The 17,529-nt window shown below is 43.1% G+C and overlaps 1 protein-coding gene across 1 annotated transcript in view; it reads right to left on the reverse strand.

Annotated features, from left to right (window-relative positions):
• The window catches only part of STAC (SH3 and cysteine rich domain), a 108,537-nt gene that overhangs the window by 26,045 nt on the left and 64,963 nt on the right, over nucleotides 1-17,529 (reverse strand). Inside the window, exons 3-5 of the mRNA XM_065399811.1 lie at nucleotides 10,651-10,751; nucleotides 6,432-6,513; nucleotides 2,579-2,694 (exon numbers count right to left, since the gene is read on the reverse strand). Coding sequence (XP_065255883.1) covers nucleotides 2,579-2,694; nucleotides 6,432-6,513; nucleotides 10,651-10,751 — 299 coding nt within the window. The remainder of the gene's footprint in view (nucleotides 1-2,578; nucleotides 2,695-6,431; nucleotides 6,514-10,650; nucleotides 10,752-17,529) is intronic.

Below are 17,529 nucleotides of genomic sequence, written 5' to 3' on the forward strand. Positions count from 1 at the left end.
GGATGTGGGATGAAAGGGACGTGGGATGGAAGGACCAACAGTGAAGAAGTTTAGTTTCTGTATTTCTGTAACTGTTCACCCATTGCTGAGTCAGGATTTAACTGTGAGAAGTTAGGATTTCCCATATCTGTCTCTCCATCTTATGCTTTTCTATATTATCTAAGCACAGACATGTGCTACGTTTAGTCACAATCTGACTCTCTGGGAGACTAGCTCATGACAAACTGGCATTCTATACTTTACACCCACTCCCCATCTTGTTATGATCAAAAGTCCAGGGCAAGCCAACAATGCATTTGTGTTTTCTACGCCTGAGTAATCATTCATAATTTAACATAATGCTTTATTGATTTAGCAGGTAATAATTACATTTGTAGAACTCCTGTTCCAGTATAAATTAAATAAGAGAAAGAAAGAGCTGTAATCACAAACCGTGAAAGGTGTTAAAACTGGTTTTGGATTTAAAAAAGGTGGAAAATTATTAAGTTTCTTTTAAAAGAGAAAACACTGGATGAAGGGCATGTCCTTTACTAACTCCTGTGCAGCTTTCACTTAGGAATTGTAAGTCTCTAGTTTGAATTTCTCTGTGTTTGCCTTTCTGAGTTAAATTAACATTTGTTTAAAAGGCCATCTGTACCATTTAAGGCCCTGATTCAACACAGCAATTAAGCACCTGTTAATGTCCCAATGAAATAATGGTTTAAGTGCTGTGCTGAACAGGGATGGATTGAAGCACCAGTTTAAAATTAAGCATGTGTTTAAGTGCTGTGCTGAATAGGGGCCTAAATCCTATGAGTGCTTTCTTACAGTGATGGCTTCACTCTAAGGCGGGAGTTCCCTTTTTCAAGTGCAGACAACACCTTAGAGAGATTGTCTGTTGACCACCTTCCTTCTCATTCATGATGGAGGATCACTCCGCCCACCCACATAATGTATTATTTCCAGCCATCTTTAATGAAATAAGGACCCAACCTAGCACCATGTGATCAGCCAGGGCTTAAATTCAGCTGGAGCCCACCGGAGCAGAGCTCCAGTCAGGGGTGGCTCTAGGCACCAGTGCACCAAGCGGGTGCGGCAGTCAGGGAGCCTTCGGCGGCATGCCTGCGGGAGGTCCGCTGGTCCCGCGGCTTCGGCGGCAATTCGGCGGCAGGCACGCCGAAGCCACGGGACCGGCGGACCTCCCGCAGGCATGCTGCCGAATCCACGTTGCCAGCCAGACCTCCCGCAGGCATGCCGCCAAAAGCCTCCTGACTGCCGTGCTTGGGGCGGCAAAATACATAGAGCCACCCCTGGCTCCAGTGAATATTTTCAAACCCGTGGGAGCCCTGGCACCTCCACACAGGGTAAAGCCCTGAGCCCAAGCGCCTCCCTATGGGGCTAATGCAGAATTTAAGCCCTGCAGCCAACTATTCCCAGACTACTACTACTATCTAGGTCCTGATTTTCAGAGATGCCAATCACCTGCAATTTTCCACTGAATTCAGTTAGAGTTGTGGGCATTCAGCACCCCTGAAAAAACAGCCGTCTGCTGCTTCAGTCATGGACTGGCCAACAAGCCGAGGAATGGAAATGAGGGGATGTAAGGTGCTACCTTAATGACCTGCATGGTCTACTCAGATCATGGATCCCAGTGCCATTGGGCTGCTACTCCCTCTCCTGTGCACATGGGCAAAGAGTGGGTGGAGGCAGAATTCAGTACCAGCCCTGCCCCTAGAATAGTGTGACTATGCACTGCTGGCTAGTCACAGCTAATTGCAAGATACCAATGCGTCTTTTAAAGTCGGTGCTGTGCCCATGCAAGTCACTTTTCAAATTTAAACATTTTTGTTTATTTTCTGTTTTTACTTCCCCTCCTCTCCCTCCCAAATGATTCTGGCCTACGTGGTTTGTTGAATTTCAGCATTTTCAGATCAAAGTGAAACAGGAACGCTCACCATCTATTTTTCCTTCTTTTTAAGGTTATTTCATAGAATCATAGAATATCAGGGTTGGAAGGGACCTCAGGAGGTCATCTAGTCCAACCCCCTGCTCAAAGCAGGACCAATTCCCAACTAAATCATCCCAGCCAGGGCTTTGTCAAGCCGGGCCTTAAAAACCTCCAAGGAAGGAGATTCCACCACCTCCCTAGGTAAAGCATTCCAGTGCTTCACCACCCTCCTAGTGAAATAGTGTTTCCTAATATCCAACCTAGACCTCCCCCACTGCAACTTGAGACCATTGCTCCTTGTTCTGCCATCTGCCACCACTGAGAACAGCCGAGCTCCATCCTCTTTGGAACCCCCCCTCAGGTAGTTGAAAGCAGCTATCAAATCCCCCCTCATTCTTCTCTTCTGGAGACTAAACAATCCCAGTTCCCTCAGCCTCTCCTCATAAGTCATGTGCTCCAGCCCCCTAATCATTTTTACAAGATTTTTAAAAACTGAGTTTACAAAAAAGAGTTTATAGGCCCTGTTCTAGTCTGGAATGTATTTTTTTAATAGCCTGAAATTTGGGCTTTCTGATGTAAACTGACAATTATTGTGCATGGATGTGCTGTGATCCTGCAAAAGGAAAAGGGAAGATAAAACACAAGAATTACAGAGTTCCGTTTGGGTGAATCAGATCCACTTCCAGAGCTGCTCCTCTTGGTCTTCTGTGCTAAGGAGGTTCCAAAGCGGAGGGTTTCATACACAGGGTCGACTTTGTTGCCACAGGCTGCAACAGAAGAGGCAAAACAGAGATAAACACGTGAAAGAAAGTACCCACCATTATGTCTCCTTCACTTAGAGACTTAACTGCCCATCCCGTCATTCCACTCATTCTTTGCTCCCCTTCCTATTGACTGACCCCTGCCCCCAATTGTCTCCCATTGCAACTAAAATCACCTCATCTGTGAGAAACTACATGATCTACACCCATTCCCACTGTCCCACAGCCTCTCCCTTCTCCCACTTAGGATAAGTCTATGCTGCAATTGGGATGGCACGTGTAGGCATATCCATATTAGCTTTGATTGAGCCAGCTTGCTATAAGTAACAGTGTAGGCATGGTGGCATGGGTTAGCTGCTCGAATTCGTACCTGGGGTCCCAGGTGGGACTGTATTTGGGTAGCTAGCCTGTGTCACTAGGTTGACCAGACAGCAAATGTGAAAAATTGGGACGGGGGTGGGAGGTAATAGGAGCATATATAAGAAAAAGACGCCAAAATCGGGACTGGCCCTATAAAATCAGGATATCTGGTCACCATATGTGCCACTGCCTGTACCGATGCAACTTCCCTGCTATTTTTAGCAAGCCTGCTTGAGTATGCCGATGTGTGCTGCAATTGCATCATCTATTGCTGTGCATATATATATATATAAGACATACCCTTAGGCCATCGATCTTGCTCATAGACTCCTTTTCTCTGCTATCTTGATCCCTCCCACCCACACACTCTATGACTGGCTCTTACTTCCTTTGCAAGAGAGAGATGGGCCTTATCTCAACATCCAGCAAATTGTGGCCTTTGTTTTGAATGGAAGATATTTAAAATATATGTAAAAGGACAAAAGTCATTAGCAGTTCACGAAGGGAACTGGATCTTCTCATAAGAGCTGAGCTCTACTTTGTGTCTTTGTGGGTATTTAAGGAGCTAGCTGAAGCAATCTCGGAACCATTACCAATTATCTTCACAAACTCATGGAGAATGAACTGGTTCCAGATGACTGGAGAAGGGAAAACATACTAATTACTTTAAATGGGGAATGAAGAGGACCTGGTGAATTATAGACCAGTCAGCCTAACTTCAATACTTGGAAAGGTACTAGAACAATGATTAAATAATCAGTTGGTAAGTACCTAGAGGATAATAGGATGATAAGTAATAGCTAACATGAATTTGTCAGGAATAAATCATGCAAAACCAACCAAATTTCCTTCCCTGACAGGGTTACTGGCCTAGTGGATAAGGGGAAAGCAGTAGACATGATATAACTTAATTTTAGTAAGACCAGTGCCATATGACATTCTCATAAGCAAACTGGGGAAATGCAGTCTAGATGAATTTACTATAAGGTGGGTGCACAACTTGTTGAAATACCATGCTGAAGGAGTCATTATCAGTGCTTCGCTGTCAAACTAAGAGGGTGTATCTAGTGGGATCTCATAGAGGTCAGTCCTGGGTCTGGTATTATTTAGTATTTTCATTAATGGGCAATGGGGTGGCAACTATGCTTATAAAATTTGCAGATGACATCAAGCTGGGAGGGATTGCAAGTACTTTGGAGGACAGAATGATAAATCAAAAGGACCTTGATAAATTGGAGAACTGATCTGAAATCAACAAGATGAAATAAATACAAATGCGAAGTACTACACTTAGGAAGGAAAAAGCAAATGCACAACTACAAAATTGGAAATAACTGGAATAAAGGATCTCGGGGTTATAGTGGATCACAAATGGAATATGAGCCAACAACGTGATGCACGAGAAAAAGGCAAATATCATTCTTGGCTGTATTAAGAGGAGTGTTGTATGTAGGAGACTCTACTGAGCACTGGTGAGTTCTCAGCTGGAGTACTGTGTCCAATTCTGGGCACAAAACTTTAAGAAAGATGTGGAAAACTTGGAGAGAATTCAGAGGAGAGCAACAAAAATGATAAAAGGTTTAGAAAACCTGACCTATGAAGAAAGGTTAAAAAATTGGGCATGTTTAGTTTTGAGAAAATAAAACAGAGGGGGGACCTGATAACAGTCTTCAAATATGTTAAGGGTTGTTATTAAGAGGTCTGTGATCAATTGTTCTCCATGTCCACTGAAGGTAGGACAAGAAGTAATGGGATTAATCTGCAACTAGGGAGGTGTAGGTTAGATATAGGAAAAACTATCCAACTGTAAGCATTGAAACAGGTTACCATGGGAGGTTGTGGAATCCCTATCATTGGAGGTTTTTGAGACTAGGTTGGACAAACACCTGTCAAGGATGGTCTAGGTACGCTTGGTCCCACTTCAGAGCAGGGGAATGAACTATATGACCTCTTGAGGTCCCGTCAGCCCTACATAGCTATCATTTTATAAGAACTGAGCACTTCTACCGTATCTCAAAACAGCAAAAGTTTCAGTCGAGTAAAGAGAAAAATGAGGCAAGTTAATGAATATGGAACTCCAATCCTACATTGAGAACCACAGGAGAGGACCCTTGTCCCCAAGCTGAGCCCCAGTTAAGTCAATAAGGTCTGTCCACACAGTTCTCAATGTAGGATCAGGGCCTTACATTTGACTAGCACTCTTCATCCCAAAGCGCATTCAAGAACTGTGGACCTGATTTTCTATCATTAGAAATTTTAAAATCAAGACTGGATGTTTTTCTAAAATGTATGGTTTAGTTCAAAGAGGAATTATATGGGGCAAGTTCTGCAGCTTGTGTTATACAGGAGGTCAGTCTAGTTGATCACAGTTGTTCCTTCTGGCTTTGGAATCTCTGAATGTACGCTCTCCCTTACACTGGTGTAAATCAAGGTAAGTCAGTCGAAGACTATAAATTTACAGCAGTGTGATTGAGACCAGATTCAGGTTCTACATAACACATAGCATAACAGAAATGCAGCCTCCTCTGGGGTGAAGGGTGGTAACCAGCTAACCTACATAGCAGGGCGGTGAAAGATACTGGGATCTTTAATGTCACAGAGAGCAAGACAAACCTTGTTTTTACAGACGAGCTGCTCAGAATATTTTGAACAGAAACAATTCTCATACTAAAAGGGTCTTTTTTTTAAAATGGAAATTTACACCCAGCCATTTAATTAAAAAAAATATTTGATGGAAACTACAGGCAAAAATATTAGCCCATTGGCTGTTCTCAGACATATTCTTTCATGTTAGTTATTTTCTTGGTTTTCAGTTTTTGCATTGCCAGTTTTGAATGGTCAACTTAATTACACGGAGGAAGTTTTTCAAAATTGAATATTTCTTGGTTCAAAATTTTCATGTTCAGAATAGGGTGTAACAGAGAGCAAAATCTGGCCCAAGTATCTGAAGAAATAATAACTAAATCAGTAACAATAAAAAGAGAACAGAAAGGAAGGTGAACAAGAGAGAATGGAAGCATAATTCATTCAAGATCCTGATCAGTGTTGAGCATAGTTCACTGTTATTTTAACATACAACTCTTGTGGTGCTTCTTCCCAAATCAGGCCTGGCTAGCAGCAATGCACAGGCTCCTCCTACTTTGAGCACAGGCATTGGTTTGATGACAGTGAGCATCTTATTTGTACTGTGCCTTTGAATCATGTAATATTGAAAATAAAAATAAACACATTTCTTTCGGTTACAGTTTTGAAGGACTACTTCTCTGAGATGGTGGAAGAACACCTGGCCCCTCACTGGCAAAGGAGTTGAAGGGCTGCTGAGAACAAACCCCACTTCTGAAAGCATAGTGCAGCCCAAGAGAGATTGAAAGATTAAAACTCACCAATAGGCATCACTTCTTTGATGCAGCCAAACTGTTCATGAATGAGTAGTGGGGAACTGTAGTAACGCCGAAACCCCTTTGGCTAGAGAGAGGAAACATGTGGCGTGTTGTAGCGTGATATGACTGATGTAGCGTCATAGAGCATCAGAAATAATCTCAGCTGTTCTGCTAGACTGATTTCCCACTAAATAAAGTCTCGAGAGCAGGAACATACTCTCTGTTACAGACCAGCAATTTACCTCCTTCACTGCAGGGTGCTGAGAATAGGGCTTTATTTTTTTGCCTGCTGGAAACATCTCATTTCTGTTTCTTAATATTATCTGGAATGATGGCCTTCATTTTCAAACTCTATTTTACCTTCAACCCTTACACAAATTTAGTATTAATAAGTTTAAATTAATTACAGCAGAAATGCTGGATCATAAAATAGAGGTTTTGCAATATTTGATGCTAAGGAAGCTATTGCCACACTATTTAAACTTTCGGGAATTGCTGATTTTCTTGTGGCTCTCAGTTTGGGTCTTTATCCCATATTGGGGTGACCCACTTCGGAGCCTTGGGAGGTAGAGACACACACCCATAAATATGGCTTTAAGGGTGAATCATCTTTCCTTATACAAAGCCAGAGTAAATGGGCTTTGCTCAGCAGTTCTCTCCAGGAATCATCCCTACAGGATGCAACACTGCTCCATAGCCTGTACTACAGCCCATTGGTTGCAGTAGCCCTCAGGGTGGCTCAGTCTTTCCTGTCCTAAGCAGTGAGGAATCCGGTGGCACCTTAAAGACTAACAGATTTATTTGGGCATAAGCTTTCGTGGGTAAAAACCCACTTCCTCAGATGCATGGAGTGAAAATTACAGATACAGGCATAAATATACTGACACATGAAGAGAAGGGAGTTACCTTACAAGTGGAGAACCAGTGTTGACAGGGCCAATTCAATCAGGGTGGATGTGGTCCACTCCCAATAATTGATGAGGAGGTGTCAATACCAAGAGAGGGAAAATTGCTTTTGTAGTGAGCCAGCCACTCCCAGTCTCTGTTCAAGTCCAAATTAATGGTGTTAAGTTTGTAAATGAATTGTAGCTCAGCAGTTTCTCTTTGAAGTCTGTTTTTGAAGTTTTTGTTGTTGAAGAATGGTTACTTTTAAATCTGTTATAGAATGTCCAGGGAGATTGAAGTGTTCTCCTACCGGCTTTTGTATGTTACCATTCCTGATGTCTGATTTGTGTCCATTTATGCTTTTACGTAGAGACTATCCGGTTTGGCCAATGTACATGGCAGAGGGGCATTGCTGGCACACAATGGCATATATCACATTAATAGATGTGCGGTGAATGAGCCCCCAACCACATAAGCCTCACCATCAGGGACTCATTCCCCTGCACATCTACTAATGTGATATATGCCATCATGTGCCAGCAATGCCCCTCTGCCATGTACATTGGCCAAACCAGATAGTCTCTACGTAAAAGCATAAATGGACACAAATCAGACATCAGGAATGGTAACATACAAAAGCCGGTAGGAGAACACTTCAATCTCCCTGGACAGTCTATAACAGATTTAAAAGTAGCCATTCTTCAACAAAAAAACCCTTCAAAAACAGACTTCCAAGAGAAACTACTGAGCTACAATTCATTTGCAAACTTAACACCATTAATTTGGGCTTGAATAGGGACTGGGAGTGGCTGGCTCGCTACAAAAGCAATTTCCTCTCTCTTGGTATTGACACCTCCTCATCAATTATTGGGAGTGGACCACATCCACCCTGACCGAATTGGCCCTGTCAACACTGGTTCTCCATTTGTAAGGTAACTCCCTTCTCTTCATGTATCAGTATATTTATTGCCTGCATCTGTAATTTTCACTCCATGCATCTGAGGAAGTGGGTTTTTACCCACAAAAGCTTATGCCCAAATAAATCTGTTAGTCTTTAAGGTGCGACCGGACTCCTTGTTGTTTTTGTGGATACAGACTAACACGGCTACCTCTCTGATACTTGTCTCCTATGCAAGAGTATTTGGCCAGTGAATGTATATAGCGATGGATCTATTAGCAATGCCCCCATCCGGCCCTGCCCTAACATCAAATCTCTGTGCTGCCATGCACAGAGCCTATCAGAGCACAGTCTGCAGTGCACAAAGGGAATAGTCTGCCCATGCGTGACCACTCCCTGTGGGTCCTATGCACTTACAGGTCGAAGGACCAGGATTTGGGCCTACGTACAAAAGATTTCAAACAAAATAATCACATAGCCCTCAGATGTTCTTTCTAGGGAAATATGGTATAACAGCCAGAGCCATGCCGCTTTTTTAGCGCAGTTCATAATGAATGAAGTACTTTGTTAACTCAGTATTTACCATATCTTGAGATAAGACATTCTCAGCCTAAGGCCAAAGGCTCAGGAATTCACTAGCCTGCAATATGGCTGGGGTGAAAGTAAGCCCCGCCCATTCTGCCCGAGGCCCTGCTCCTTCTGGGGGCCAGAGCCGGCCCCCGTACCGGTAAGTGTTGAATGTTACTTTCACCCTGAATATGGTTGTTACCATGTACATAGTTTTGATTAGTTATAGCTCATAGCTAATCAGTGCTACCTGCATTAGGCTGCTGTAACCTATGGTACATACAGGCTCGCGTCACAACAAGAAGTGTAGAAGCCTCATGACTGGGTGACTTCATTTAACAGTGGCATTTTCCAAATTGCCAGTAAAGAAATGTTTAGGGAGGATGTGTATAGCTACAATATCCAGATGGGTAAAGTTGCAGGGAGTAAAACCTGCTGCTATTGTGCTTCCATATAAAGACACAAACGGAGAAGGAATGATGGAGTTGACAGTTGTGATGCCTGTGGGGAACAAATGCTAGTGATTTACAGCCTTACTTTCCCAACTACAGGCCAAATTCTGAGTGCCCGTAGGCCTGTAAAACTCCTGACTTAAATGGAATTGTGCCTGCTTCTGACAGTTCTGAATGTGGCCTTTTTTCTTTTGCTCCTGTATAAAAACTAAACCACCACCAACACAGCTTTAACTGGCAATGTGTATAATGACACAGTACCCTCTCCTGAAGTCTGAAACAATTAATATTCAGCTTACACCAGACCAGCAATTAAATTCTTTAATACCCATCTATTCTTAAGAGCTCAGCTTTCTGCACCAGAAAGACCCAGGCTGCGACTACAATTCTGGTTAAAACACATTCTGTTTTACCTCATGTGTAACTTCCATTCATACTAATAGGAACTACTGTACAAACACATGGAGAGAGCAGGCCCTGCAAGACTATGGGTGGATTTCCTAGCCCCTTTCAAATCAATGACGAAACTTAGATTGACTTCAGAAGGGCTGGGCTTCAACCTATTTGTTCCTAACTTGTGTCTGGTGTAAAGCTTTGATTTCCCTCTTTATCCTTCAAAACTAATGTGTGTGAAATATTTGCAACAAAACTCAAAATGTCTGAAATGCGAACATTTGTCCATTGAGTTGCAAATTCATAATTGGCTGAATTATACTGGGCCTTCTTGTTTTCACTAAGAAAGCATGAAACACAGGAACATAAGAACATTGTAACTGCCAGACTGGATCAGACCCAGGGTCCAGCTAGTCCAGTATTCCCTGTCTCCAACAGTGGCTAGTCGAAGATGCTTCAGAGGAAGGGGCAAGATCCCTGCATAAGCATATGTGGGGTAATCCACCCCCGTTAGTAGGTCTTATCCTGATCTCTAATAGTCAGTGTTTAGCTTAAGCTCTGAAGCATGATATTTACTATCCTTGTAAAGTGTTGGGGTTTTTGCAGCTAAATTATTGTTTTCACAAAATTCTGAGGGCAGAAACCAGTCAAATGAAATTCACAGGATATTTATCAACAGATTTTCAAGTGCTTAAACCAGCCCTAATTTTAACAGTTTTATTAATTCTGCAGAGATCCGTACTATATAGCATATTCAATTAAAAAATAACTAATATTTAGATTAATTTGACCCATGTGTAACCATATACCCACATCCCTGCAACAGTACAGAAACTGTATGTGTTTCCTCAGCTCTCGAGTCATAATTGCCACAGTCTAAATGAAAGGAACTTGATTCCAGATTAGCTAACACACCAATCGGCTACATTCCGGAGGTAACTGCTAACAGGGCAGAGTTTAGAGAGCTAATGGAGCAAATGCGAGCTGTGTAGCATTCTGTTCAATTTGTACCGAGCAGCTTGCTTACCAGTTTGCCCATGCAACGCTGTTGTCCAATACCGTCTATGCACTTGTGGTGGATGCTCATCTTACAAGCCTTACAACGCAGTCCGTGTTTAGCATTTGTCCCTGTCAAATGCACAGAGATAATTTAGTTAAACAAAATCAATACTTTCCACGCATTTAACAAGTGACCTAAATGCATCACAGAGAAGGTCAGTTTCAGTTTTGTAGGTATTGGTAATAGCCTTTTTCCCATTCTTATTTGTGTACAAACTCCCGTTGGCTTTTCTGGGTTTCTCCTGTTTAGGATAGTCTCTCTCAGGCTTCTCCCTGTTTTCCAGGATAATACTTGGTTATAAATTGGATTATTCTTTGGTTTACCATGAATCCTGTCCATGACCTCATAACCCCATAAATGCTATCACACTGGCCAAATCCAGGAACCTAGTGCCCAGACCAGTGAGGGACTCTAAGCCCCAGGCTATGGGAGCCGCTCTACAGAGGCTGCTTTAGTCTAGTGGCTGGTTAGGCTTTGTGTCCCAAATGTGCCTCCAAAGAAGTGATGGGTGGTTGTTTGAAGATCTACAAAAAGATGGATCCTATGGCCTGTCCTGGTCAGATTCCAGGGCACCCAACAGGCCCACACCTGCCTCTGCACACGGAAGCAAGAAGCTACCTCCCCGTGTCTTTGTGCAGTTGCTGGGTACATTTGTTGTCACTAGTCTCCTAATGCATGCAGAGATTTTTCTCTTCATGTGTTTTCTGAGGTGCAAGACTCCCCAAGGGGATGGGGAGGTGATGAGGCCATGGCCCTGGCCCTCCTGTGCACTGGGGCAACAGTGCTTGTTGGACATACTGTGGGGAGTATGCAGCACCCCTGAAGGAGCAGAGCAGCAGGCACACTTCGCTTGCATGCAGGGGAACTCCAGGAGGGAAATTTTGCCTTCCTGGCACAATGCTGGGTTCAGCTCTGCACGACCTGCAACATGGAGCAGCGCCTTATGACACAACTGAGCCCACTGACTGCAGGGCAGGAAACATCCCTCTTGTTTATGTATCCACCGACATCCAGAAACTGTACTTAAGAATTTAATGTGAATCAACAGTTTAATTTTTAGGAAAGTATAGAAGAGCTGCAAAAATTTGCTCTGGGCCGAAACTTTGTTTTTCTGGGCCCATACAGATATTTTTTTTTAATGGAATGAATACATTGAACTCCTGTTCATTGTTATCTACTCCGATAAACAGACTGTTGTGTGCAAGAGTTGGATTCATTTGCAGCCCGAGCACAGCAGAAAAGCTCTGAGATCTTCACATAGTGCGGGAGATATTAGAGCCTAACGGAGGGGAAGAACCGCATAAAGCCGTTAACAGAGAAAACCGATCGCTATTTGGATTGAATTTTCAAAAAGACATAAGGGAACTGAGTTGCTAACTTACAAGTCAATGGAAGTTGGTTACCTAACTCCCTTAGGCGCATTTGAAATGCCCACTCCCTAAATGGAACATACATTCACAAGAGGGCACATTTCTGCCAGGGAAGCATAGATCCAGAAACAACAGAATGATTTAGAAGGCGTTTCTATGAGCTAGCAGGTCCCTGTGCTTTGAAAAGAGTAAAGAGGACTGAACATCTTGAAGAGAAATTTGTCATGGGCATCTTAGATAGGCAACTTTTCCATAAACTGCAGTTAGGTCTTCAACCTCACACTTATAAGAGTAGTGAGATGAGCTATAGGACAGTCTGATCAGGCTGGTAAAGATTAAAATCCACGATCACAAAGCCTTTCAAAATGTTATGATTTGTCATTATTATCTGCCGAGCTTAGTACAGTTATTGGGTGGGTGAGGGTTACTGCATTTCTCAAACGTTTCTGCATTTGAAAGTACGCATGGGGAGATTGGTTATTTGGCTAGCTAACCTGGCGAACAAGCTGCTGTAATAAAAACCTGAGTGATCGTGATTTCCATTGGCTAGACAACTTAACCTAATGAGGTACTGCTGCTGAAGGAAGTACGGCTGGAAAGGATGTCATTAAGAAGATGACAAAATATTAGCCTCCCCCAGATGTTACTTTCAGTGTCAGTCCTTTCTGAAGTGTCAGATGTCAAGATGGTGATCCTATTGGGATCCAGGAAGTGGGCGGGCGGAGCATGCCCACTGCTAAAGGACTTCCCCCCAGCCTAAGGGGAGGATCCACTGGGCCTGGAAACCAAATGATTCTGGGGGACAACTAATAAAATAACAGGAACAGGAGTGTGGTCAAAGGGTCAAACGAAGGGAACCTGACTGGTATGATGGTGATGGTGGGTACCAGATATAACCACAGGCAGCACTGGGAATTTTATGGAGCGTGCAAGCGATCAGATGGGCCAGCCATTTCAATACTGGTCACGTCTTAATGTTATGGATCAAATTCTTCCCTGGATCACATACTGTATCTCCACTGGAGTTGAATAAGGCTGAAGTGAATAGGACTGCACAGGGCGTGGGTCAGGATAGAACTAGGTCCAATGTAATGTCTGTCAGGGAGAGCATTTTCTGGTATTTGGAGACTGACTAGAGAAGCTGAGGGCTGCAGTTAATCCAGGTGGTTATAAACTGCTAGGTAATGCCCAATCCTGAGATCGTTATTTTTATTAATATCATATAGGAAAAAATCTTTTTTCCTGTGTAGTAGTTTTTTGAGTACTGTTTGTGTGACTATGGATTTTTTTTTAAATTTACACATTGGGCCAATTTCAATCACACATGTACAAACCAATTTTGACTTCCAGCTTGTTTTACTGAGAACAGAATGTTGACTCACCTTTTCTAGAAGTGAATGACTGGCGTAATCAATACAAAAACAGGACTTTGTCCTCACTATTCTATTAGATTTATTGGGTGGAATAAAAATTTCAAAATGACAAGCTATTGCACTTGCAAGGAATAACTACCATGCATATTTGATACAGTGTCTACACTGGGTCTGATTTTCCTTTCACTTACATTGTATAAAACCAGAATATCTTTACTTGTGCCTGATTTTCACCAACGTGACAGGAGAATCAGCCCCCTTGCCTTTATTTTTCATTTGGGTTGCTTTGCTAGTCCAGTCATTTTAATATTAATGTTTATTTGAATGTTGGTATTTTAAATGTTTTTCTGATGATAAAAGCCTCGTAATAAAATATCAGATCTTAGACATCTATTGCTCTTATATATAATTATAAACCTAAAAGATGTGCTAAATACATGCACTGTATCTACATACACTCTTTTCAAAACCAGAAGCATTTTCTCTTCAGGAATACACATCTGTGAGCATTGCCTGCAATCAACTCAACAGAACAAATTATAGAAGGGCAAGCACTTTATATTTTTATTAGTGAGTGTCATTTTTCACCGATAGGTATGTAGGTAACAGCTTGAAAGAGAGGAAAGTTATTTCAGGTGCACATTGGCATATAAAGAGAATCCGTAAATTAAAATGGAATTTCCTTTAGCCACCCAAAACTTCAATTTCTATTTTGCTGTCTTTTCTAACCTCACAATTTATTGTGTGAATTAAGCAATCTGGGAACAATTTTGCACGTGTCTACCAGGCTTCCTTTGTGCAATAGCCGGATTTAGGAAAGAAGAGTTTACTTTGTGTCTAATTGACATTTCATTGTGTGACAAAGCTTTGTTCTTGTCTCAGTGGGTCCCACGCTTTCTGGCGGATTTCGCTAGCCTCAGAGGCTCACTGTGACCCTCCACGTAGCCCTTCTCTCTCTAGAGACAAGGGTCACAGCCTACTGAGCCATTTTCATCATAAGCCAGCAAGGGAGGTGAGGAGAAGCAACCCTCCCTCGCACAGTCTCTGTTGTCTCCCAATCTCAGTGATTAATCGGGGAGGAGTGGGGAGCCCGGGCCCACCCTCTACTCCGGGCTCCAGCCCAAGGACCCTAATAATAGCAGCTATGGTAGCTGACTTTTTGGAAATAGGACGTGTACAATTCCCTGGGCCACTTCCCCACAGCAGCCCCTACTCAGTATTTCCTTCACCATTACCTCAGGGCCTCCTTTCTTGCACCTGATATGGATTTGTACTGCTTAGTTCTTCCAACAGCGTGGCTTCCTCCTACAGCTCTTGACACGCACACCTCACTGACTAAGGGTACGTCTACACTACCTGCCGGATCGGTGGGTAGTGATTGATCTATCAGGGATTGATTTATCGTGTCTAGTGTAGATGCAATAAATCGATCCCCGATCGTTCTGCCATCGACTCCTGAACTCCACCGTGGCGAGAGGTGGAAGTGGATCGACGGGGGAGCGGCAGCAGTCGACCCCGCGCCGTGAGGATGTGAGATAAGTCGACCTAAGATACGTTGACTTCAGCTACACTATTCCACACTACCCTTTTTTTTTTTGGTCTGTAGAACTCTTTTGGAGCATAATTTTCTTTTTATCCTGACAAGATTACATTTTGCAGATTTCCTGGGCACAATTTGCACCAGCAAATCTGGCATGCACATTTTCATATTGCAGTTCAATTGCAGATGCAAATCAGCCAAGTAGCGAGGCAAGTGCTCTGATTTGTATTTCATTTTGCAGGTTGAAAACTGCAAGTGCAAATTTGGTGGGCATAATTCACACACACAGAAAGGGAGAGACTCCATCTCGTCCTTTTAAAGAAAATACCCCCTGTGATGCTTTCTTGGGGTGCCCAAAACATGAAGTCACTGTGTAACCCCCTTGCCTCAGCGAGTGAGAGATTTGCTGGTGCTAAACTGAGTGACAGGGAGCTGTCACCCCTCTGGTAGATATCCCAGACAAACTTCTCTGGACTCTGCCAGCCCTTAGTTTGCCTTGCAGGTAGCACTTGGTTCACCCCAGTTCCTGAGCCTGCTAGAAGTGTGTTCCTCTGGAGTTTCTAGCCACAGTCACTGGACACTCACAGAAATTGCCAAGTGTACTATCTCCAAAGAGAAAGTGTAGATACCAACTTGTTTGATTCAGCTAAGAATTCACACTTTGTTTAATATTACAGCACTGAGATCTACTTATGGTAAAACAAAGAGAAGTGTATTAACAAAGAGAAAATCAAGTGACACAGAGTAAGGACATTGGAAACAGAATTGGTTACAAATAAAACAGGAGTATGATACGTGTCTAACAGATGAAACATAAAACTTTAGCAACCTACAATTGTTTGGCTAAAGCAGTTCTCTAACCCTTAAAGTCTGTAGAGTTTACTGATTTTCAGTCAAATTAGGATCCAGATTTTCATGATCCCCCCATGCTCTACTAGGAGTTTCCTCAGCAAGTGGATAACAAAATGTCTTTTCGCTTTACCTTATATTTCCACAAAACTCATTGTTTTGATCCCCGAGATAAGACAACCCCTGTGGCGTTTGGTCTCCTATGCTGATTTCAACCTGTTTTCCTGTCGACTTAATATGCAATTAGAGCTTCTTTTATGTTGGCTTATCAGCTTACTTTACATCAGAGATTTAGGAAGATAGCTAGATCAACATTCCTGTGTCTGGGAAAAACTTGATCAACACTGCCTGGTTACGTGATTTAAACATATTTTTAGTGCGAACTTGCAACCTCTTGCATGATACCCCTACATACATCTTGCAATGCTTATGATGACCAGTGTGATATAAGCTTGTATTTCATACCTTGCATCACATTCTTTATAGATGAGATCACTGGTCCTTTTAGTTCAGCCTCCTGCCTCCTGCAGTGCCTAACCTGGTGCTTCAAAGAAAGATAAATTGCACTCCCACCCCATGATGTTCCTGTCCAATTGTACAATGCTGTACGTGGAGGAGAGCAGTTCTCCTTATCCCCCATGCGGGTCGTTTTATGTCCTGCATTCATTCTGTATACACCCTTAGAACCATTCTCATGGCTCAGTGTCGTACTGCATATGGCTCATGTGTCAGAAACGACTCAGGTTCATGAGTCCATCCCTTGAAGAATGAGCAAGGTTCCTCTAGTCCCTCAGCCCTCAGTAAGCTTAAGCACACACAAACACAACTCACGGAACTTTAGTCAGCTGATTAGTTCACAGCGAGAGTGATTGCAAGGAATGCTCAGCGTGCCAATTTCTGCCTTTAGCTACTTCCCTGCAGCTTCAGTGAAATCACTGGCATCCAGTGTATAGTTAAACTCTCCCCCCAACTTCCTGTTCTGCATAAACAGCCCGCAGACTCTAGCAGCTGACTAACACATCGCTTAGGGTCAGGTTCTCTCTTACTCTCGGGCAGGAGCACAGGGTCTCCTCTCTCTCCTTGCACCTCCAGGCACTCAACTCACCCCTAAACTAGGTGGGGCCATGGTGCCTCTCTACCACGCTGACTCAGCTTGCCAGGGGAAATCAGATTGTGCCATCCTGTCCCTAAAGGGATTGTCCCCTGAACGGCACCATTTGACCCCACAATAGGTACACAGGTTAAAGGAATTGCAATCAAATCTGGGTTTTATCTCTGCCTTACTCTGTGGACTAACTGAAGGTTAGAGGGATATTTTCACCTGCCTCCCACTGCTCACGTGGATGTGTTTGGAGCACCTGTTTGAAATGAAAGACTCCACCTCTGTGCTTGTTCCCATTAGAATGAACTTTCTGAACAGCAATGGAAGAGGTGAATATTATCCTTCTACATTCATATCTGAAATGGCCACCTCATGGCCTGGAAGATGCTGCTCCCAACAGAAGTGGAAAAGGCCTATATGTGAGCCTGGCCATTTCTCTGTTGACTTCCTTCTGTCCCTGACCTCTAAATAGCTGACAGTCTGATTGCAGCCTACTATTCATCCCCATCAGCAGATGTTCCACTAAACCAGCCTTAAAGCACAGCTGGAAGTAATCACTGTAAAGTGCTAAATAAAATGTTCTTGCCAGTCAGGATCGTGACAGTAACTTCC

Source organism: Emys orbicularis, chromosome 2 (genome assembly GCF_028017835.1).
Source record: "Emys orbicularis isolate rEmyOrb1 chromosome 2, rEmyOrb1.hap1, whole genome shotgun sequence".
In the NCBI taxonomy this organism is placed as follows: domain Eukaryota; kingdom Metazoa; phylum Chordata; order Testudines; family Emydidae; genus Emys; species Emys orbicularis.